Source organism: Parambassis ranga, chromosome 12 (genome assembly GCF_900634625.1).
Source record: "Parambassis ranga chromosome 12, fParRan2.1, whole genome shotgun sequence".
NCBI lineage: Eukaryota > Metazoa > Chordata > Actinopteri > Ambassidae > Parambassis > Parambassis ranga.
Genome location: NC_041032.1, coordinates 14,805,463 through 14,827,087, shown reverse-complemented (window position 1 = coordinate 14,827,087; position 21,625 = coordinate 14,805,463). Strand labels below are relative to the sequence as shown.

Here is a 21,625-nt window from a genome sequence, read left to right as displayed (position 1 = left end):
GAAGAAGAAGAAGAGACATTGTGGTTGAGCATTGGAACGGCTCCACGGGGTTTTGAATGTTGTGTAATTGTGTAATTCAGCTGGTGTGTCGGTGCAATTTCATGACAAACAAAAGGGCTTAACAAGGATCACGAAGTGTTCCGGACTTTATTTTCTCACATATAAAGTGATATTTTTTTATAAGCAAGGAGCGAGTACACTGGTGCTGCAGAAGAATTTGGGATTTTTTTTATGTACAGGCTTTTTCAAGTTGACACTGCAATATTCATAAATGGCTTCATCTGTTTTCTGAAAGTCTGGGTTCTTTGTCTCATCTGTGGCTTTTTGTTCGGAGCGGTTTTTGAAGGATGCTTTTTTTTTTTTGCGTAAAATGTGTAAAAAAAAAAAATTTGTGTTGCAGTGTACAGACATGAATAAACATTGGAAACTAATTAAATGTTTCATTTTTTTATGTTTAAGACTCAAAACAATTCTCAATTTCGATGTAAAAGGTTCATATTGATGTACAGAGAATTACAATTTTCTGATCCCTATTTTTTTTTAATCATAACAGTATATACATTATTGTTTAATCTTATAAAACTCCAGCTTTCAATTTACATTAGTGATTTAGTTTTTTTAAAAAGTCTCATTGTTGATGCACTGTACAAAATTTGATGACTTATGTGTCGGATTCTCCTCCAAAGTTGGGGTTGTTGAACGCAGGCTGCAAAAGGACAAAAAAAGACATGAGGCTGAGATTTTACGCTCTCCGTATCCAAACGTGAAACAGCTGCGTTGATCACTTACCACGTCAATCTTACTGCTGCTTTTTGTCGGGAAACTAAAGCTGCTCGGTTTGTATCCGCGCACGCTGAAGACGTAGTACAGCACTCCTACTAGCAAGCAGAAAATCACAATCGCTCCAATGATGGCGCCGGCGATGACCCCTCCATCTGTACAGAGACACACAGCAGAGCTGTTTAGACCAGTTTAGACCTCTAGCTATGCATCCTGACAGGTAAGAAAACATACAATGCATGCTAATATTTCCAAGAGTAAATCTCTTCATGATAACCAGACTTACCGCTGGCTGGTCCATCAGTGGGAAAAATAGGATGTTTGTTATCATCTGTTGTATAGTCTGAAAGAGAGTTGTACACACAGATAAATTATGTTTATGTTTTATGTATAAAATTAAAATGAAATCCGAGTAGATGATCAAAAAACCAGTGCTTACACTGCCGGTGGCGGCAGGCAAAGCCTCTCTTCTGCAGGCAGTTGTTGTCATTCCAGCGTCCGTCCGGGTACATCTCCACACAGTTCTCCTCGCCCACCTCTCCAGGGTGAAAGGCTGCATTGGGCTCACCTGGAGCCCAGTTGAAGAAGCCCAGAGATGTCTTATCGGTCCAGCCCCAGCCATCTGAAAGACATACAGGTAGGTGCTGTTATGAATTCTGAGCTGTTTTCATTTGTGTCCCTCTGCACCCACCCCCCTCTCTTCAGACTCACAGTTGCGGTCTCTGGTGAGGCCGATCCACACGTTGTGATATTTGGTGTAGTTGAGGTTCCTGATGAACTCCACCTCTGCTCTGCTGTGGATGGACACCAGCTCTGCCCTCACTGACTGGCAGTGGTGCCTGGAGTCCGGCCATGAGTAGCCCTCCTGTCCGTTATGCACGTAGTAACAGTAGCGGCCGTACGGGACAAAGTGCGTCAGACACATCCCGTCACCAGGGGAGGGAGTCGGTGGTGGTTTCTCTGTAAGTCAAACAATCAGTAAGGCGCGCGCGCGTGCGTGTGTGTGTGTGTGTCTGTGTCTGTGTGTGTGTGTCTGTGTCTGTCTGTGTCTGTGTGTGTCTGTGTTCCACCTGAGGTGATCTTGCAGATGTAGGGTTTAGTCAGGCTACACTTGGTGTCGTTCCAGGTGCCGTGGAAGGCGCGTGAAGCGTGCATGCTCACGCAGCCCTCGTCTGGGACATTACTGGGCTCTCCTGGTCCCCATTCAGTGAAAAACACCGGCCAGCCGTCTGACCATATGTAGGAGTCATTCCCCTGCATCACAAGATGCAGTGAGATGTTTAGATCCATCACATCCAGCTACTGCGAAAGCTACAGAGTCTCTTCTCACCTTGCGCTTGAGTCCGATCCAGGCGTCTGCTCTCCCCTGCAGGACTACTCCAGCTACAAAGGCCTGGTCGTAGCTCATGTCGATGCTGGCCAGGTTGCCACCTTCCTTCACGCAGGCGGCCTGAGCTTCATCCCAGGTCGCCGGCTGCTCCACCAGCTTGTAGCAGTTCAGGTACCAGGAGACGTATCCAGCAGGGCAGGGGCTCTTGGTCGGAGGAGGAGGGTTGATGCTGCTTGCTGATGTGGAGAAGTTTTATGAATTCACTTTTTTTTTTCAGATTATTATCAGATGGCAGAAGCATAGAAGTGTGTACTGACATTTCTTCCTGTAGCAGACGAAGCTGTGGTCCTTGTGACAGGCGTCATCGTTCCACTTCCCGCTTGCGAGGTGGCCGTGAGTCATGGCCACGCAGTGCTCCTGTGGACACAGTTTGAGTTGCTTTCCCATCTGATTTGCTACAATTATTAAAAAAAAAATAAACTGCAGAGTGAGTACATCCTCACCGCTCCTCCTGCATTGTTGGGCTCTTTGTCGTTCCAGTTGGTGTACAGCACTGGGCTCACCCCATCACTCCAGGCGTACTGATTCTCCACCAGGAGATCCGACAGGCCGATCCACGTGGCCCGCTTCAAGTCCCTCAGGTAACTGGAGACGAAGTCTGCAGGAGAGGAGTGAAGTAGAAGCAGCTGTCTGTCTGTTTTTTTAGATACCAGGTTATCTGCTGCCTGAGCTTACCGTTCTCATACTGGTCATCAATAACCGCCAGCTCTCCTCCCTGCTCTTTGCACCAGCTCCGAGCGTAAGACCAGTTGGCTTTGATATCATCTTTTTTTCCTTTGAAGAGGAAGCACTTATCCTTAAAACGCATCCAACCTGCAGAGAGGGGAGGGAAGAGTGAGCAGCAGCAACACTTTTATTTTAATATACATGTATTTGTGTATCGTCGGGGATGGTAAAGGCAAACGCCCCCCCACCAGCGGTGTTACCTGCAGGACAGTTGCCCTCCCAGGGCTGCGTGGGTGGAGGAGGGGTGTGAACATCTCCGGGGAACTTCTTACATACGTAACCAGCTCCGGCCCGGCCACAGTTGGCATCGTTCCATCCGCCTGAACAACAGAGTGGACTATGTGTCATGCAGGAAAACTAATTTTTATTTATTTTTATTTTTTTATGAATGGAAAAGATTTTACCTTGATGTCTGTTCATCTGAACACACTGCTCCTCCCCGTTGGCGTTGTTGGGCTCACCTGGAGCCCAGTGAGTGTACGTGATAGGGGAGTGGTCGACCCACCTGAGCAGACAGAATGATGGATCAATCGCTGCTGACTGCTCATTGAAAATGTAGATTTTACAGTGATTCACTTACATGTACTGTTCACTCGCAACGCCCATCAACCTCATTCCAATCCAGGCTGCAGAAAGCCTCCCAGTCCCCACCTGAAGGAGCAGTAAAACAAACATGTTACTGTAACGTTTTCTGCAGTAAATCATCCTAAAGACTGAACAACAGGCGTACCATGCTGTTGACATATGCCTGTTCGTCTTTGTTCAGGATGGACACGAGCGAGGCCTTCTCTGCGTAGCACTGTTTCATAGCGGTGTGGAAGTCCACTACGTCCGTGTCGTTGTAGTAGTAACAGATGTTGTTGTTCTTCCTCCAGCCCGGGTTGCTGCCGCAGTCTGGAGCTAAAGGGCACGATATGGAAAAAAGGGGGTTAACACTTCAGTGCTCTGTCTGTGTTAACATTGTCACTGAAACCTCTGGGTGGGTTTACATGGCAGAGGAGGTGGAGGCACTGGTGGCAGGAGGGGCTTCTTCCCCTTAGCGATCATGCATATCCAGTCCTGATGAGCGTCACAGTTGAGATCGTTCCACCAGGAGAAGGTCCCGTTGGTGCTGCTCACCATCTCCACACAGTCCTCCCGGCCCTCGTGATTGTTTGGCTCCCCGTGACCCCAGTTAGTGTGAGACAGAGGCGTGCCGTCGCTCCAAGAGTATCCTAAAGACAGAGGAATGGTAACCGAGAGTTCAGCTTCCACCAGGATCTAGCCTGCAAAACATCGAACCCACCTCCTTCTGCCGGGTTGTTCTTGAGGCCGATCCACTTGCTGGTGCCTTTGCTGTACAGAGACAGAAACTCTTCTTCCTCCTGATTGTGGATGCTGACCAGATTGGCCCCTCTGGAGAGACAGTCCTCATGTGCTGCTCCCCAGCTCTTCTTCTTGGGCCAGTCCATATTATGGAAGAGCTGCAGTACACATCAGGGAAGGAATATTGACCTCTGACCTCCCCAGAGAATCAGTGCTTTAAAAGGTTTATGTCACGAACCTTGTAACAGTTCCTGAAGTGGGGCAGGGCAGTCCAGCTGTCAGCACAGCCCTGTGCAGGAGGAGGAGTTGGCGCCTTGGTGGGTGGGGTGATGTCGGGTCTCGGCTTCTCACAGATGAAGGCGTACTTGTTAGAGCACTGATCGTCATCCCAGAAGCCACCGACCTGACCCGTTGTCATAGCAACACAGGTGCCGTCCCCATTATCTGGAGACAAAACAGTTGGTGTTTTCTGACATGGAAGCTCTTTCTTATCTTGATGTTAGGACCCTTGCTGAGGTCAGTACCTGGCTGGTTTCTGTCCCAGTGAGTGAAGGTGAGGGGCGAGCCGTTGTCCCATACGTAGTCGACCCCTCCGGTTACTCCACCATGAGCACGCAGGCCAATCCACCACATGCCGGTCTTTCCTGTCAGCGCCACGGTGAAATGGGACTGCTCATAGCTGCAGAGAAACAAATGAGAAGTGAATCAAAACCGTTCTGGTTTTATTTAAGTTTTATGTTTATTGAACTCACATGTCTCCGATGTGCAGCAGGAAGCTGTCCTGCTCCTTGCAGAAGTCTCTGGCTTCATACCAGGTCATGGGTGTCTCTTCCATCCAGTAGCAGGAGTAGCCGTATGCATCCCAGCCCTGAAAGCACCGCGAAATGTACCCTTCAAATGGCAAAATAACTTCATATTATGAGTCCAAAGAAACATGTAATGTGCTACCTGAGAACAGCCATAGACTGTGGGCTTCACTGAGGGCAATGGGTAATGTCCTTTTGGCATTTTGCACATGTAGGTGTTGAGCTCTGTGCAGGACACGTCGTTCCATCGGCCTGTCTGGAACACAAATCGGTGAGTCAGTTTTCAATCTGTGACATAAAATGCATTTTTACTCATGAGGGTTTCTCACTTGGTGCAACATCTCCACACAGTCCTCACTGAACCCGTCGTGGTTGTTTGGTTCTCCTGGAGCCCAGTAGGTGAAGGTCACCAGATGCTCATCAGACCAGGTGAACATTCCAGGCACGACCAGGTCATTCAGGCCGGTCCACATGTCACTGGTGACTGAGGAGGAAATGAGTTTAATCAGTGTGCAGGAGGTTTAATAAATACTACTGCAGCTGCTGTGTTGTGAGCCATACCCATGTACAGGTAGCTCTCTATCCAGCTCTGCTCCTTCATCGAGAGGATGGACATGAGTTCTGCACCGAGGTTCCTGCAGCTCCTCCGTGCATTATGCCAGGTCTTCTTGTCTCCAAACGGTTTGTAGCAAAACTCTCCGAACTCATACCAGTCAGGTCCTGAACATCTCAGCTCTGCGTGAGCGAGGAGTGAGAATCACCACAAAACCACCGCAGAGTCACACACAGACATGTCTCCACTTACCTCCGTCTGCAAACGTGTAGGACACGGCGTAGTTTCCATCAAACCTGTGATTGAAAGTTGTGAGTTAGCTTCTTTGGATGGATCCATTTTATAAGAATGAATTAAAAACCAGTCTTACTCACTGTTGTGAGGTGATACCGTTCCTGGTGGAGCCGGCGTAGAAGTTCTGCCCCGGAGCTTTTAACAGTGTGCAGTCGCCTCCTACTTCATTCAGTATGACTCCAGCATGGATCGCTGCTGCACAGATGTTTGAGTCCTGATTGAAACAGAAGACAAAAAAAAAGAAAATACATAAAACAAAACACAAAAAATTTTGTCTGAGAGATTAAATGAAGGGCATACTTACCCCACGATACACTGAAGTGCCATATATTCTGTGATTAGCGTTGGCGCAGCCTGCAGGACAGTGGACGCTGAAAGACGCATGAATGTTTGATGAATCGCATAAAACAGAAGAAATATTTAGACGAATATTTCTGCTCCCACTCACGTCATTTTATCGTTGGCAAAGTTAAAGTTGGGCTTGTCGGCACAGGTTATTGCATCTGTTGAAGCAGAGATGGTGTTAATGAGCAGAAGATAAGCAGCATCGCAGCAGAATACTCAAACAAAGCAGCTGTCTTACAGTCCGGTGTGCATCCTAAGACGTCAAAGCGAAGGCCTGTCTGCACGTTAAACTCCAGCGGAAGGATGCGGACAAACTTAGCCGACACAGGAGTCCCCAGCAGCTGAGTGTCGGGGGTGTTCCTGTCAGTGGAACCAGGGAAAATCTGAAAATAAGGAAAAACATGCAGGTTAGTATGACCTTTGACTGTCTTAATATTTTAATATAATAATAATTATATATAATAATTATATAATTATATATAATAATATAATAATTTAATTTAATATAATTTTATGTGGTTTACTCACCCCTCCATCGGCTGTGTGGTCAGTCCACGTTAGTCCATCCATGCTGTGCTGGATCTTAAACTTGGTAATCCAGTGGTCATTCTGAGGACAACCCTGGATTACAATCCCTGTGACTTTTCTGGTTTGGCCCAAGTTCACCTGAATCCAGCTTGAAGTTGCTACAAGAAGAGACATGAGGGAGCTTTTTAGATTTGAGCATTATTTCATGCGTGGCTGCTGAGTTGGTACGTACGGCTTCCTGAAGGCATCCAGCAGGAGTTTCCGTTCAAACGGGCATTGGCGGGAGTGAAGAGGCCGAGGGAGGAGGAGGCAGACAGCTGGGAGTTGGTGATGTTCCCGTCCTCAACGCCCAGTCCGTGCAGACACACTGTGAGAGGATTCAGATGTTGGTTGGATTTTAAAAGATGAATCAAGAAGGAAGAGGAGCCCACCTTTTTGTTCACAGCTGTAGACGATCTCAAGGTACTTAAAGACAGTGGGACACGGGTCCTCGTCCACATGGGCGAACGCAAAGCAGTATTGGCGGTTGTCACAATTCTTCCTGTACCGAGGCAGGATGCCGTCTACAGTGCAGCTGCCTGGAGAACAGAGCATTTACTACTTAATTAATAAATTGATCTGATTTGCAGAATCAAATCCTCATTTCATTTTGTGATTGCTGTGTGCCGCACCTCCTGCTCCACCCAGATGTGGACAGATGTCATCACTTTTTCGTCCGTAGAAAGCAGACTGGATGTTGATGACGCTTTCCTGTGGACAGTGAAGGACGGCGGAGGAGTCCTGGCAGACCACGGCGGTCATAAAACCTGCAGCAAGAACAATGAGTCAATGTTAATGAGTGTAAAGTGTAAAAAGAATGAATGAAGAAAGGAGCATTACCATCATGAGGTGGAGGAGGCTCTGGTGTGTTTCCTGAAAGAAGGATCAGATGTGAATAGTCTTAATCGTTTTTTTCCATGTGTCAAGGACTTGAATGAATCTCGCACCTTTCCTCTTGCAGATGTATCCTCTTTTGTGCTCGCAGTTGTCGTCATTCCAGTAGCCGCTGTTAATAAGTATAGAGAGGCAGTCCTCACCAAAGTAGTCGTCTGGGTTACCTGTGTGGAAAGACCAGAAAATAGTAATTTTCTCCCCTAAGAGACAGATGTCACATGACACTGCGACTAAATATACCTGCACTCCATCGGATATATCTGAAGGGAGAGCCGTCCATCCACTCCCAGCCGCCTTCAGTGACGGAGTCATGGCCGCCCATCCACAGGGAGATCCCAGTGGGACTCTGCTGGATCACACCTGTGAGGGGGACAACAACCAGAGGACACAGGATGTGTGAGTGATGCATAGTGGCCTTGCTGCCTCTGGTCAGAACACTGTAATGGAGATGGAAGGACTGTACCGTGTATGAAGGCCTGCTCAAAGGGGTCAGTGATGCTCACAAGGTCGCCTCCTTGGTTGACACAGTCGGCTCGAGCTTCAGCCCACGTCCTCATTGACAGGTAGTTGAACAGGTAGCAGTAGTCATTGAAAGGGTCCGACATCCAAGAACCACATTTTGTATTCCAGCCTGTAACAGATCACATGACCACACATATAAATCAGCATAGTACACACCATGGGTTTCATGTTCAATCAGATCAGTGAGGACCTGACCTGGTCCAGACGTCGGAGGCTGAGGAGGAGGTCCTTGTCCCTTAGCTGTGGAAAAAAACACACAGTTACTACAAAAAACAGCAGCACACGAACACAGTGAAACCACAGACAGTAACAGACCCTTCTTGCAGATGTAATCCTTTGTGGAGGTGCAGAAGTCATCATTGAGTTTTCCGGCCTCATGGTGGGTCATTCCTCTCAGGTGCACACAGTCCTCATTGTTCTGCCAGTTGTCTGGCTGATTGGGTGCCCACGGCAATAAGTCCTGAATTTCACAAAGTGAGAAACATTGTGTACACTCCACAGACAAGGTCAGGGTCACAGTAAGGACAGTTGCAGAGTTGTGGTTCAGTGTTCATTATATTCAGCTCACTGAGGCCACTACGGGAATGTCTCACTTGAGGCTCTAAGCCTCACAAAGGCTGTGGATGCTAACCATTGCATAGCATTAAACTCACTGTGGTGATAGAGGAGGCCTTCTTTATACAGTAAACTAAATACAGTAAAATATCTGCTGCAGCTTTTATGGATTATTTATAGTGATTTTTTTAAAAATTCTAAATTTCTCAAAAATTCTGATTTTAGCGCCAATTCAACCTTGCATTTCTCCATAATTCTGCAGTATTTTTTAATGAAACTCACTGTGGTGATAGAGAAGGCCTTCTGTAACAATAATACAGTGAAATATCTGCTGCATCCTTTATGGATTATTTATAGTGAATTTTTAAAACATTCTAAATTTCTCAAAAATTCAGATTTTAGCGCCAGTTCAACCTTGCATTTCTCCATAATTCTGCAGTATTTTTTCATGAAACTCACTGTGGTGATACAGGAGGCCTTCTGTAACAATAATACAGTGAAATATCTGCTGCAGCTTTTATGCATTATTAATAGTCAATTTTTTTAAAATTCCAAATTTCTCAAAAATTCTGATTTTAGCGCCAGTTCAACCTTGCATTTCTCCATGATTCTACAGTATTTTTTCATGGAACTCACTGTGGTGATAGAGGAGGCCTTCTTTAACAATAATACAGTGAAATATCTGTTGCAGCTTTTATCGATTTTTTTATAGTGATTTTTTTTTATTTAAAAAAAAAAAATTCTCTACGCCTCACGACGGCTGAGATGCTTACCCTAGCTCTGCATCAGGGTTAGGATTACAGCTAGGGTTAGGGTTATTGTCAAAAAAGCATATTTTCCTCGGGGGAGGGTAAGTTTAACAGCTGACAACAATAATTTAGTTGTGATTTCGATAGTGTATCATACCAAAATGTTGACTACAGACACGCATCTTTTCAAAAAGTATAAGCACCCTTTGCCAGCTTGAGTGGTACCAACAAGGCCCAAGGATTATATGAATTGGTGGTTATCACTTACTGCAGCTGTGCCGTCCGTGTACACAAATTGGCCTTCCACGTTGATGTCATTTAAACCCACCCAGGCCTCTCCTGGCATATGAGCTGCAGAAAAAAAGTCACCATATCTCAACAAAATGTCCGACAAGAACGCCACAGCTCTTGTATGTTGTTTGTTGCTCACCAGTCAGGAAGCTCAGCTCCTCCTGTGAGTGGAAGCTGACCAGGTGACCCTGCTCTCCGCTGCAGCGAGCCTCAGCGTCTTGCCAGTTCTTGACAGTCTCACTCTCAAAGTGGTAGCAGAAGTCCCCGTATAACAAATACCCAGTGTCACAGTGGGAATCTGGAGCAAACGGTCAAACTGTTATTACAGAAAAAAATCAGGTGTGTGTGTGTGTGAACAGGGACCATGGAGTCTGACTCACCAGGAGCTACAGTGGGTTTGGGGTTCTGTCCCCCTGTCATCTCACAGATGTAACCCAGACTCTTGAAGCAGTTTGTCGTTTCCCACTTGCCTTCATAATTTCCTGGAGAAGAACATAAACTCAGCTGGTGTTATGATAAGATCAAGTAGTGAGCATCCGCATGTAGGTCCTTCCCTACCTGTGAAGATCTGACCACAATCCCAGAGTCCTGCAGTGTTGTGGGGCCAGCCGGGACCGTAGTTTGAATACTGAACCTCAGACTTATCCACCCATTTAAAAGTCCCGTCCTGATCCTTGTCTGGTGATAAAACAAATTCTTTATTTAACACACAACAACACAAAACGAGCATCAAAACAAGGAGTCTGTGATGTACCTGATAAACCGATCCAGATGTCAGGAATGTCCACTTGGTGGAAGTCCGGAAGTTTCCCATTTATGTAAAACTGCTCATCTTGACTGTGCATTAAGAAGAGGACAAAGAGTTAAGAAGAGACAGATCAGACTGTCCTTAAGTTCAACAAGAGTTAGATGAGAGACTTTATCTCTTAGATTGAAGCTGCAGACATGAGCTTCTATGATTTCCCCACCTGTTTATGATGAGCAGATGGGCCCCCATATCAGAACACTTTGTAAACGCTTGGTACCAGGTGGTCAGGAGGTTGATGTTACTGACCATCCAGTAGCAGCTGCCACCAAAGCTCATCCAGCCCTGAGGACAGATGGCTGCAGGAGGAGCAAAGAAACCCAGGTTACTGTTGATACATCTTCATCTTTGTGATTTTCTAGAAGGACTTACTGCTGAGTGGACGTTTGCACATGTAGGGACGCTCATATCTGCACACATGGATCATCCACTGTCCAAACGTCTCGTCTGTGTCTTTGATCATTGCAGTGCAGCTGCCGACCTGTGGGTCACTGATGAAGAACAGACATTTTAGCCACGGTTGATCAGCTGACTTCCTGTTTTGAATACTGATGTCATTTCTTACGCTGTGGGTCCGCCTTGGATCCAGTTTGTGTAGTGCACTTCGTTACCATCAGACCAGGCAAACTGACTGTTCCCCGCTTCAACCTGGCAGGAGATCTTGTTGCATTTCTGCAGAAAACAAAACTCATCTTCACAAACATGCACTCAGTGAAACGGGTCAGGTTCTCACAGCCACACCGCAGCTTCCTGTTCCTCTCACCAGTGTGGACAGCCCGATCCACAGGTCCAGATGCGAATCTGTTAACGTGCTTAAGACATACTGGTTTTCTTCCGCTGACATAATGGACACCAGGTCTCCGCCTTCCTGCACACAGTCGTGCCTGGCCGCTGCCCAACTCTTCCTCATTTCTGACTTGAGCTTGTAGCAGTTGGAGCCGTGCAGCCTCCACCCGTTGGCAAAGTCACACTGAGGGGCAGGATTTTCTGAGGAGAGGAGGTGTTGTTTATTGTTTACAAGAATCAAAAATACAGCAAAACCTTTAAAATAGTTTTCAAATATTTAGCATTTAAAGGGTTCATCCATCCATTTTTAAACCGGCTTTGTCCTGAACTACAGGGTCGAGTGGGGCTGGAGTCTGTCCCAGCTGTCAATGCACATCCTGGACAGGTCGCCAGTCCATCACAGGGACTAACATGGAGACACAAACATCCACTCACACTCACACCTGCAGCCAGTTTAGAGTGTCTAATTAACATGCACACCTTTGGAATGTGGGAGGAACTTGGAGCATGCAAAATCCACACAGAAAGGCTCTCAGCCAGACCTGAACCAGGAACCCTCTTACTTTAAGACAGCAGTGTCCAGTTTTTGACACATTGTACCAGAACTGAGATATAAATCACACATGTCTGCATTCTAGTAGGTGGTTAGCAGGTCTGTGCCAAGAGAAACCACAACATTTTAACATGGAGGTGAATAATGAGACAACATCGTTAACATCGTTAGCCTTAAACGTTGGTGTAAAATGGTAAAAATGATCTCTTTATTCCCCTAATCCATCAGATTATCTGACAAATTTGGCACGCGTCACCAGCACAAAGTGTAAAATCATATTTATAATTTGACTGTTTCCATTAATAACCCATGTGCAGCTTCCTAATCATGAAGGATGAACACCCTGGTTTCACTCACCGTTGATGTGCTTGCAGATGAATTTCCTCCTAACATTGCAGTTTTCATCATTCCACTGTCCGTTGCTGTATCCCACCACCTGTCCACAGTCCTCCCCGGGGTCTGCGCCCCAGTTGTCAGGCTGGCCCTGCATCCAGTATCTGAAACAAGAGTGAGGAGGATCACGTATTTGACACAGGAAGGGCTGCTCCTGTCTGACGCTGCTGTTGGGACATTGTTTTACGTACGATAAGTAATGAATGAAGGGACTGCCGTCACTCCACTCCCAGACACCTTCTGAGACCTGGTCGTTCAGGCCGATCCAGTAGATCTCTGTGCCGATTTGTGTCCTGACCCACAACTAGAGCCCAAATAAAATAAATAAAATAAGACTCATTGACTCATTTACTGCAGGAATCTAGTATATATGTGTGTGTGTCTCACCCGCTCATGAATGTCCTGAATGCTCATCAGGTTACTGTTCTGAGACAAACAAAACGTCTCGGCCTCCAGCCACGTCTTCGCATCAGCTGAAAAGTAGTAACATTTGTTCTCGTTCTCCCTCCAGCCGGGCTGACACTGGCAACGAGCTGGAAACACATGAATGAAAACAACACAGCCATTAGAAACCAGAATGTGTGTTGTCGTGGTGATGCTCGGACACAGGTCTGAAACATCAGGAGTAGAAAAATTTAATGTGAAACATCACACGCTGGTGAATCATTGGAATCATAAAAGTCCCATGACGGATCCACACCTGTCACCTGTCAGCTCCTCACACTGATCCTTTGGGTGAATGTTTGACTTTAACAGCTTTACAGACACCACAGAATCACATGTTTTGCACACTTTTTTAACTGGTTGAAAGGCGACACATAGACCACTGATGGCTGACAACGCAGGCTGAAGCATCAAAAATACGCAAAACAATTAAAAATTGAATTCTAGTACTCATCATTTTTTGATCCCTGAGTACAAAATATTTAAAAAATGTACAATTGTCTGCCAGTTAGATTATTTCTAACAAAAACAACCATTTCTTTCTGAGGACTTTTATCAGATTTGACAAAAAATTTAATAAATAAAAATAAAAAATAGAATTAAAATAACCAGAAACATGTTTTTTAACAACAGCTGTGATATTCATGCTCATTTACAATGCTTATATTACAGCAGACTTTTGGTCACATGATGCATCTTTACACATAAATATCATATAATTCATGTGATTCACAGGTTAAAAATCCTTTTTCAAATCAGATTTCAATCAATATTTAGTCATATTTGAGAACTAAAATCATTTCAAAGCTAAAAAAAAATACTTAGACACCTAAAATACATGGATAAGGATGAAAAAGTAGAAAAGAAATACTCACCGGAGGTAATGAGAGCAGCAAAGCTGATCAGCGTCAGGAGCATTCTGCGTCTTCCGTCCATGTTGCGTTTACTTTTCTGTGTTCACCTCTCACAGTGTGTTTCTATACATCCTAGAAACTTCAAGTTTGTTTGTCCTCCAAACTCTCCTAAGCCTGACAGGCAGTGTGTGTGTGTGCGTGTGTGCGTGTTACCTGTATATGTGAGGGAGTGTGTGTGGGTGTGTGTGATGTGTTCTTGCTCTCAAGTGTTCAGGTCTCTCTGAGCATCCTCTCTTTGGTTCACCTCTTTTCAGCATTCGTCCAGGGTCCAAAGACTGAGGGCAGTAAAACACAGATGACACACACTTGACCTCTTTTTTCACCCTGAAATCTACAGACATTATGCAATTTGGAGCCCACTGTGTGATATTAAGGCAAAAAAAAACAGAATTTTAATAATTAGTTGCTACAAATTAACCTCAAAGCAAAGTTAAGATATCTTCAGGGGTTTAAAAAGTTGAGTCTCACCAGTGAGAACAAGCTCTAAAAAGTACATGAGGATAATAATATTTTAGTTATTTGAACGTAACATTGTTTTCAGTTTGTGCCACCATTTTGAAGCTTCAGTTTAAAAACATATCATTAAAAAATGTGCAAAATCATCTCCGACAAGGTGAAACCACAAAGTCCAGAAGAGAACGTTTGTAAAAAACATGTCAACCGTCAATAAACGTATAAAAACCGAACCCCTGCCTGCCACCGCTGTTACTTTGTAACGCGCTTTAATGGGATGTTACAAAACAATAAACACACATTTAAAATCAATTTCTCATTTATATTGCTGAACATGCACAAGAATCAGAAAATAATTTTTTCATGCAAGTTTAATTTTATGAATTTTTACGAGAAGAGAAAAAAATCTGTTATTCAGACTGAAATGTGATGATTTTTTCTTGTTTTTTTAGAAGACAAACTTGTCCAGAAAAGGAGGAATCCCCAGGTGAACTTTACACATAACTTTATTGTTCCAATTTATACCAAGTAAAGCACGAGATGGAAGCAGTTCAAGAGGAGGAAGAACAACACAAAGTTCACACGTTTACAAAAAGGCTCATTTTGCTGAAAAATGATTGATAGTTTCAACACCAGTGGTGACAAACAGGATTTTTCTTTTACAAACATTAAACAGTTTGTACCAGAAATCATGTTTTTTTGTTTTGTTTTGGCAGCTATAGGTATGTGCTAAATAAACATCCTTAAACTTCTAACATGAAACTCTCCGTTTATAGGACAAAAATATTCTCAAATGTCACATCTATTCTAGGAAAATAGTGCACAGCAATGGATTAGATATTGTAAAGAATAATGCCAAGGATACGCCTATTTATTTTTTTATTTTTTTTTAATAATATACAAAACAAAATCCATATATTAAAATATAACGGCACCGTCTGCAGACACGAGCCTCCGCTGAATCTCACATGCATGCAGGATTTTTGACAGTCCAGCTATCGTCAAATCTTGAATTTAAACCCCCCCCCCCGGGCCCCCGGCCCCCCTCGGCTCCGGCCCTGTCAGTGTTAACAGATCTCTGAACAACAGTGGGAACTGAAGTAACTGAAGAGTTAAACAGCGTATTGCTCTGATCCTGATCCTGGACTCCTGTCAGCTCAGAGGTCCCGGATTAAAGTCGACTTGGGATTCAGCAGGCAGTTGGAACTGGATTGTATTTACAACGTGTTTGGCACTTGCAGCAGTTTGATATTCATATGTGATGACTTCTTTGTTCCAATAAAACACAACAATGGCAGAACTGCTTTCACTTCTCCTGACTGCAGGAACGTCAGAAATTTGCATCTTAAACATCCCGTTTAAGGTGGAAACGTTTCTCTGCACAGGCTGGTGTTGAATCCAGTATGAATGTCTTTAAATGGCTGATTTGTCAAAACTTCACTAACACACCCCCAAACAGGCAGTCTTATTATATTATTATTAACATGCTTTCGTACTGGCCCGCAACAAAGTCCTTGTTCATAGTGTGAACAGAAACCTAGCAGTCTCAAGTTATTTTTATATTAAATACAAGGCTCAGCTACTATTTTCCCTTTAAAAAAAATATGTAAAAACAGAAAAACAAACAGTACAAAGAACTACATCAATGATTCAAAGTAACACCGAAAGAAGTCTTGAGCATGTTATTGTGTCAGAGAAGACTTTAGATTTGTCAAATGTGCACTTCAAGTCAGTTAAACCTCCCTAATACTCAAATAAAGCTGAACGTCAGAGTAAAGCTGACGTTCGGGGTAACGACAGTAACAAACCTTGCTGGGTGAGATATCTTGTGTGCTATTTGTTTGTGTTCAGTGCGATCGGACGTGACGTACGTAGAGCGGGCCGTCACATGCAGTTGACCACGTTGCTGGAGCCCTGGCCGACGTCTCTGATTTGGCTGACGTGAGCTGAGCAGACGGCCACCCCGGCTCCGGCACGGCAGTGAGATACTGAGCCCACCAGCTCCCACCTAAACAGTATGAGGGGACGGGGAGGGGGGGGGTACGTAATTTAAAAATGTATTTTTAGAGCTGTACCGTTAACAGATGCTCCTATGATCCATTTCTCCTCCTCACCTGTTCATTCGAGGCTCAAACGCCTCCACCGTGTTCAGGTAAATGTTTCCATTGTGTCCCCCGACTGCAAACACTCTCCCCATCACAGTGGCGACACCGACTCCCCCACGCGGCGTGGTGAGCTCAGACACGTACTCCCAGCGGTGCATCCGTGGGTCAAAGCGTTCTACGGAGCTCAGCGGCGAGTTGTCATCGAAACCGCCTTAAATTACAGGAGAAAGCATATTAAACACGGCAGGAGATTTACAGAGAGCCACAGCTGCAGCAGCAGCACGCTAACATCGACCTGACGTCCTCTCACCTACTACATAGAGGCAGCCGTTCAGTTTGCTGACTCCATTTCCAGCCCGACGCTGACCCATCTCACACACCTCTGTCCACCTGTTGAGGTGAGGATTATATCGTTCCACGCTGGACAGTGACGCCACGCCGTCGTTTCCGCCCACTGCATACACGTAATTCTGACAAGAGGAAGGTTCAAAGCTGTAAATAAATATCCACACATCAGACACGTATAAATGACTCTTCTCAGGTTTACCCCCAGTGCCACAGATCCAACTCCTCCTCTGGGAGTGTTCATCGGAGCCACGGCACTCCAGCAGTCGCTTTCAATGTCGTAACGCTCCACGTCATTGAAGCAGGAGTTGTCGTCCAGACCTCCAATGGCGTATATAGGACCACCGAGAGCTGCCAGGGCTATACCCCTCCTGGAAGAATGAGTCACACAAAACACGTTATGGCCTCTGTTTACCTATGCACCTAAAAATCAGAATGAAGTAATAAACCTGTACCTTTTGGTGTTCATAGAAGCTTTCATCATCCACTTGTTTGTGAGGGGGTCAAACACCTCCATGTTGCCTAAATGTTCGTTACCATCGTGGCCCCCGACAGCATAGACCTTGCCTGAGGAAACCAAACCGTTTATGATCATGTGACCAGAGATGTGACGATATATATATATATATATATATATATATATATATATATATATATATATATATATATATATATATATATATATATATATATATATATATTAAGCACTTGTTACTCACCTCCTACAGATATGACCCCCACGTGACGTCGCCTGCTGTTCATTTCAGGACCAAAGAACCAGCTGTTTTTTGTGATGGAGTAGCATTCGATGCTGCGAAATGGGTCACCGGAGCCTCCCCGGCCGCCCACACAGAACAAAACCCCTAAGGAGCATTAAACATATCAAGTACGCAGCCAAAAATATTTCCATTAATTATTGTTATTCTTTCTTTTTTTTTCCTCCAGGCAATTTGCTACGAAGGCTATTTGTCAGGTGTGTGCATCGACCAGTGAAAGCAGCACTGTGGGTGATTTCCTGACCTTCGTTTGCTTTGTGCATCTGTGTGCTATTTTAGTGCCAAACAAACAAAGGTGAATGATGAACAAGAGCTGCAAACAGGTGGGAGGTGCAATTAAAAACAGACATGAGGCGACATGTTTCTGTGTTTTGGTGGAAGGTGTGTCCTAGTGTGACCATACAGAGAGGCACTTGGGTTCAAGTATGTCTATATATATATATAGATTCAATAGGATAAAACAGAAAATCAGTTTAATGTACCTGCAGTATGCTTCCGGGGTATGGTGCGGACTGAATACTCGAAGTCCTGAACCACCTTGTTGCTGAGGTGTAGATGGTAGTTTCTGGCCTCGTCCATCAAGTCCCGAACACTCAGGTTACCTTTGATCATCTCGTCCTTTGCCACTGTTCCAGTCAGAAAGTCTATTGGGAGCAGGGGGAGGCGCACCTGAAGGAGACACGTGAAATATGTTTGAATAAGTGACTTCAAACAGCTGTGAAGATACAGAGGATGTTCCATGAGTCTGTGGTGGCCAGTGCCATCATGTATGCTGGTGTCTGCTGGGGCAGAAGTCTGAGGGTGAGGGACATAAACATAAGACTCAACAGAATCATCAGGAAGGGCGGCCATGTTGTAGGAGAGGACCTGGACTCTCTGACAGAGGTGTGTCAGAGGAGGACGTGGTCCAAAATAAAGACCATACTGGACTGTCCCTCTCACCCGCTCCACACTGTGCTGACCAGCTACAGGAGCTTGTTCAGCAACAGACTCCGACTCCCATGATGCACCACTGAGAGACACAGGAAGTCATTCCTGCCTGTCTCAATCAAACTACTGAACTCTGAACTGTAACAGTCACTCAGACACTGTACATTCATGTCATGCTCTTTACTCTGTAAAGGTTTTTATACAGTAGTAAATATTAATAAATAGTAAAGATACAACCCAGGGATTTAAATGCTATCTAGGTATTTAGATATTTAGTATATATTTCAATTTATCTTTGATTTCTATGTGTCTGTAACAAAAAAGAATTTCCCCTCAGGGATAAATAAAGTGATTCTGATTCTGATTATGTAACAAACTGCGTCCTCTCACCTGCGACATGATCTGGTCCAGCCAGGCCTCGTGGTGCTGTGGGTTTGCTTTCAGCCATTTCACCGCTGCGTTGTACACCTGTGTCTCTGAGTGGATGTTGAGTTCACCGGAGGACAATAACGTACGCAAGTGCTGCGGCGACACACACGTGAAGTCCTCGCACTCCACTACCTCGGTGAAGTGCTCGCAGGCGTAGCGGTCGGCCATGTCCATCAGGTCAACGCGATTGTGGCTCTCGGCAAAGGTTCGAACTGCCAGGCAGTTGGTGGGATGGAAATGGGCCTTCATGTACTCACAGCAGGCTCTCGCCACCAGCTCAACCTGACACATCCAGACATGACAACTAAGCACGCTCTTACATATTTTTTAATATGTTCATGTGCGGAATAAATCTGTTTCTTTACCTGAAGGATGCAGGCAGCGTAAAGCAGAGGCTGGACATTGTCCACAGTTAAGGTGAGCTTGGACGAGTAAGCAAAATGCACCAAATCCTGAATGGCATCCCCATCAAAATCCTTGATCTCTATCAACTCCTGTTTGGCCTCTGACATCTCTGACAGGAACATGGCTCTGAAGGAAGAAATAGTCGCTCAAAATCATTTTTGTCATCATTTTACTGATAAATACTTAACAAAAATGACACAAAACATACCTGAAGTAAGGGATAACACATGCCAGTACTAACTTATGGCATGGTATCAACCTACTGCCAACCTACGAAAACAGAAAATAAACCATTCATAAAATATCAGTAATCATGAAAAGGGTCCATTCAGAGAGGAACTACCTTCAGTGTGACGTCGCAGAGCTCCCCAACTTCATAGAAATGCCTGAGAGAGTTATGGAAGTCCTTCCAGGCTTCATGAGCCTCGAAGACGAAGGACCCATCGGGCTCACATTCTGCTTTAGATGCCCTGTTCGCAATGCGCTTCTCCTTGGACTTCTGCTGTTTGGCATGGTCTGGCACCACATCTCCTGGTGCCATAGCGGGCTACAGGAAGCTACACCTACAAGAAAAAAAGAGAGAGAGAGAGAGATGACAGGTAATAGGAATTCAAATGCAAGATAAAGATAGTTTTACAAGATGAGCTAAAATAAGATTAAAAAAAATCCGGATGATTTCGGTCTTTAATGTAGCCATGAGGATAAAGTCAGAGATTATAGTTATTCTCGGTTTCATCTTCATGAGGATTTGTGTCTTTTATAAATAGAAAAACAGCCTTTGTGGGAGGCTGTGATTGTCATTTTTATAACTTTCCAGTCAAAACTAATAACAGAGGAAGTGAAAACACTACCAATTAAAAATAACCGAGCCCTTTTTTTCCCAAAGCTGCCTGATCCAAGAGCAATTAGCAGTCAATAACCACAAGTCCGTGCAAAAAACATTCTGCAAGCTTCAGTGAAGGTAACGAAAGGGGAATGAGTGGTGGGAGACCCTGTCTGCCTGCCTGCCAGCTGAGCAAGTTTGGTCAGTATTCCTCCCCCACCCCTCTTTTTCAGTGTCACTTCCCCTTGCAGCAAAGTCTGGAGCAAACAGTGTAGAAATAGGACAAGCTGCTTCCTTCAAGCGAATTCAATATTCTTCAAAGATAAAACAAAGCAACTGAAAAACAAACACACTCTACCTATTTCAGAATCAGATGAAAAATCTCCACGGTCGAAAGATCTCTATATTTGAGAGCACAGAAACTGAGAGCAGGCAGCCAGAAGCTGGAACTCCACCCACACCTTACAGATGCTGCACTGTCTCTCTTTTAAGCTGTGCTGCTCCGACACTGAATAGTCTCAGTGTATCGCCCCCTCATCACTAGTCGGCTCAGCTATAAGAGCAGAAAACATCAAGTTCCATCACAGGCGCTGCTGATCAAAGCCTCTCCTTCCACTTCTGAGGAGACTCATCGCTGTCCTACCATCGAGATGCCAACATCCTCAGACTGTGTTACATTATTTATAAGGAGTAAATGGAGTGAGACAGTCAATAATTTAACAACAGAGATGTATAACACAACAGCACACTGAAAGCCGATAACAACCTTAGTTTTCTATGCATGTTTGTGTCCTACAAAAACACACACACACACACACACACTCTCTCACACTAAGCAACTGGCAAGTCCCATTAGGCACACAGAAGAGGGTTGTGCACTCCTAAAGACCAACTGCTGTCATGCTACATTACTTCACCTCACATTCATGCAGCAGCCACACTTACTGATGCCAAATGCTGTTTATCATTCGATCAATCCTGACCTCCAATATCAGCTTGCTTGCTGCAACAATTACTATGTAGTCCTTACACCATTTACAGAGATTTAGGGTCAGGTAGCCAGAAAAACTAGCCTAAAATATACACATGAAATAATATGTAATGAGCAGCTTCTTTGAGAAAATGTAAAAGTTGTCCATGTTTAATGTAGGCTTACATTCGCCTGTCTCTTAAATATTACAACAACCTCATTAGCCATGATTAGTTTTGTGTGTCGATCCCCTTAAGTGTGGAAGCTAAATCTTACAACCACACGTCAACATGTTGTGCAGAAAGCTTGGTTAGCAAGCGTGTACAGTTATAAGCTAGTAATCAGCGTAAACAACAACATAATCTAACAGAAAACAGACAGAATCAAAAGACTACACCGACTGTGATTTAAAGAAATAGCTTTCTAGCTAACATGAATGATTAGCTTGTTTGCTAGCAGACTAGCCTCGGTATGACAGCTAACGTTACCTGGTAGCAAACGGGACCGGATTTAGCCACCAACTTAGCCAAAAGGCTAAACATAGACGGGTACAAATTACACTACAGGGTTGTAAAAACCTGCAGCTAATGTTAAATACATTTAAATTAATTACCTCATGTCGCAGCAAGAATTAAAATGCCGGCTTCATTGAGTGGAATGTTTGGTATCGGCACGTTTGTTGTGTTTCTAGGTGCATTGTGGGTACTGTAGTTTTCA

General features: G+C 44.6%; 2 protein-coding genes across 2 annotated transcripts; both read right to left on the bottom strand.

Annotated features, from left to right (window-relative positions):
* Positions 1 to 208: 208 nt before the first annotated feature.
* Positions 209 to 13,943, bottom strand: LOC114443487 (macrophage mannose receptor 1). Its single transcript, XM_028417563.1, has 50 exons — positions 13,634 to 13,943; positions 12,702 to 12,847; positions 12,506 to 12,618; positions 12,279 to 12,418; positions 11,346 to 11,569; positions 11,148 to 11,254; positions 10,955 to 11,073; positions 10,746 to 10,881; positions 10,532 to 10,614; positions 10,336 to 10,455; positions 10,158 to 10,259; positions 9,917 to 10,075; positions 9,755 to 9,837; positions 8,498 to 8,642; positions 8,378 to 8,422; positions 8,124 to 8,291; positions 7,901 to 8,020; positions 7,714 to 7,824; positions 7,607 to 7,639; positions 7,399 to 7,533; positions 7,159 to 7,305; positions 6,960 to 7,094; positions 6,728 to 6,885; positions 6,438 to 6,582; positions 6,303 to 6,357; positions 6,159 to 6,225; positions 5,935 to 6,068; positions 5,813 to 5,856; positions 5,569 to 5,742; positions 5,337 to 5,491; positions 5,150 to 5,263; positions 4,954 to 5,069; positions 4,726 to 4,880; positions 4,440 to 4,645; positions 4,182 to 4,359; positions 3,886 to 4,110; positions 3,627 to 3,796; positions 3,477 to 3,547; positions 3,301 to 3,401; positions 3,097 to 3,216; positions 2,846 to 2,983; positions 2,614 to 2,768; positions 2,428 to 2,527; positions 2,111 to 2,346; positions 1,851 to 2,034; positions 1,492 to 1,740; positions 1,220 to 1,402; positions 1,067 to 1,123; positions 790 to 935; positions 209 to 706 (listed from the first exon to the last, which is right to left on the bottom strand). Exons 1-50 carry the CDS (start codon positions 13,692 to 13,694, stop codon positions 662 to 664), a joined length of 6,513 nt encoding a protein of 2,170 aa, XP_028273364.1. The 5' UTR covers positions 13,695 to 13,943; the 3' UTR covers positions 209 to 661.
* A 1,232-nt stretch (positions 13,944 to 15,175) lies between these two features.
* On the bottom strand, positions 15,176 to 21,594 carry klhl8 (kelch-like family member 8). Its single transcript, XM_028417851.1, has 12 exons — positions 21,522 to 21,594; positions 19,459 to 19,678; positions 19,324 to 19,385; positions 19,076 to 19,241; positions 18,672 to 18,992; positions 17,834 to 18,020; positions 17,295 to 17,438; positions 17,031 to 17,142; positions 16,778 to 16,946; positions 16,541 to 16,700; positions 16,240 to 16,441; positions 15,176 to 16,133 (listed from the first exon to the last, which is right to left on the bottom strand). Exons 2-12 carry the CDS (start codon positions 19,654 to 19,656, stop codon positions 16,010 to 16,012), a joined length of 1,845 nt encoding a protein of 614 aa, XP_028273652.1. The 5' UTR covers positions 19,657 to 19,678; positions 21,522 to 21,594; the 3' UTR covers positions 15,176 to 16,009.
* Between the last annotated feature and the right edge of the window lie 31 nt (positions 21,595 to 21,625).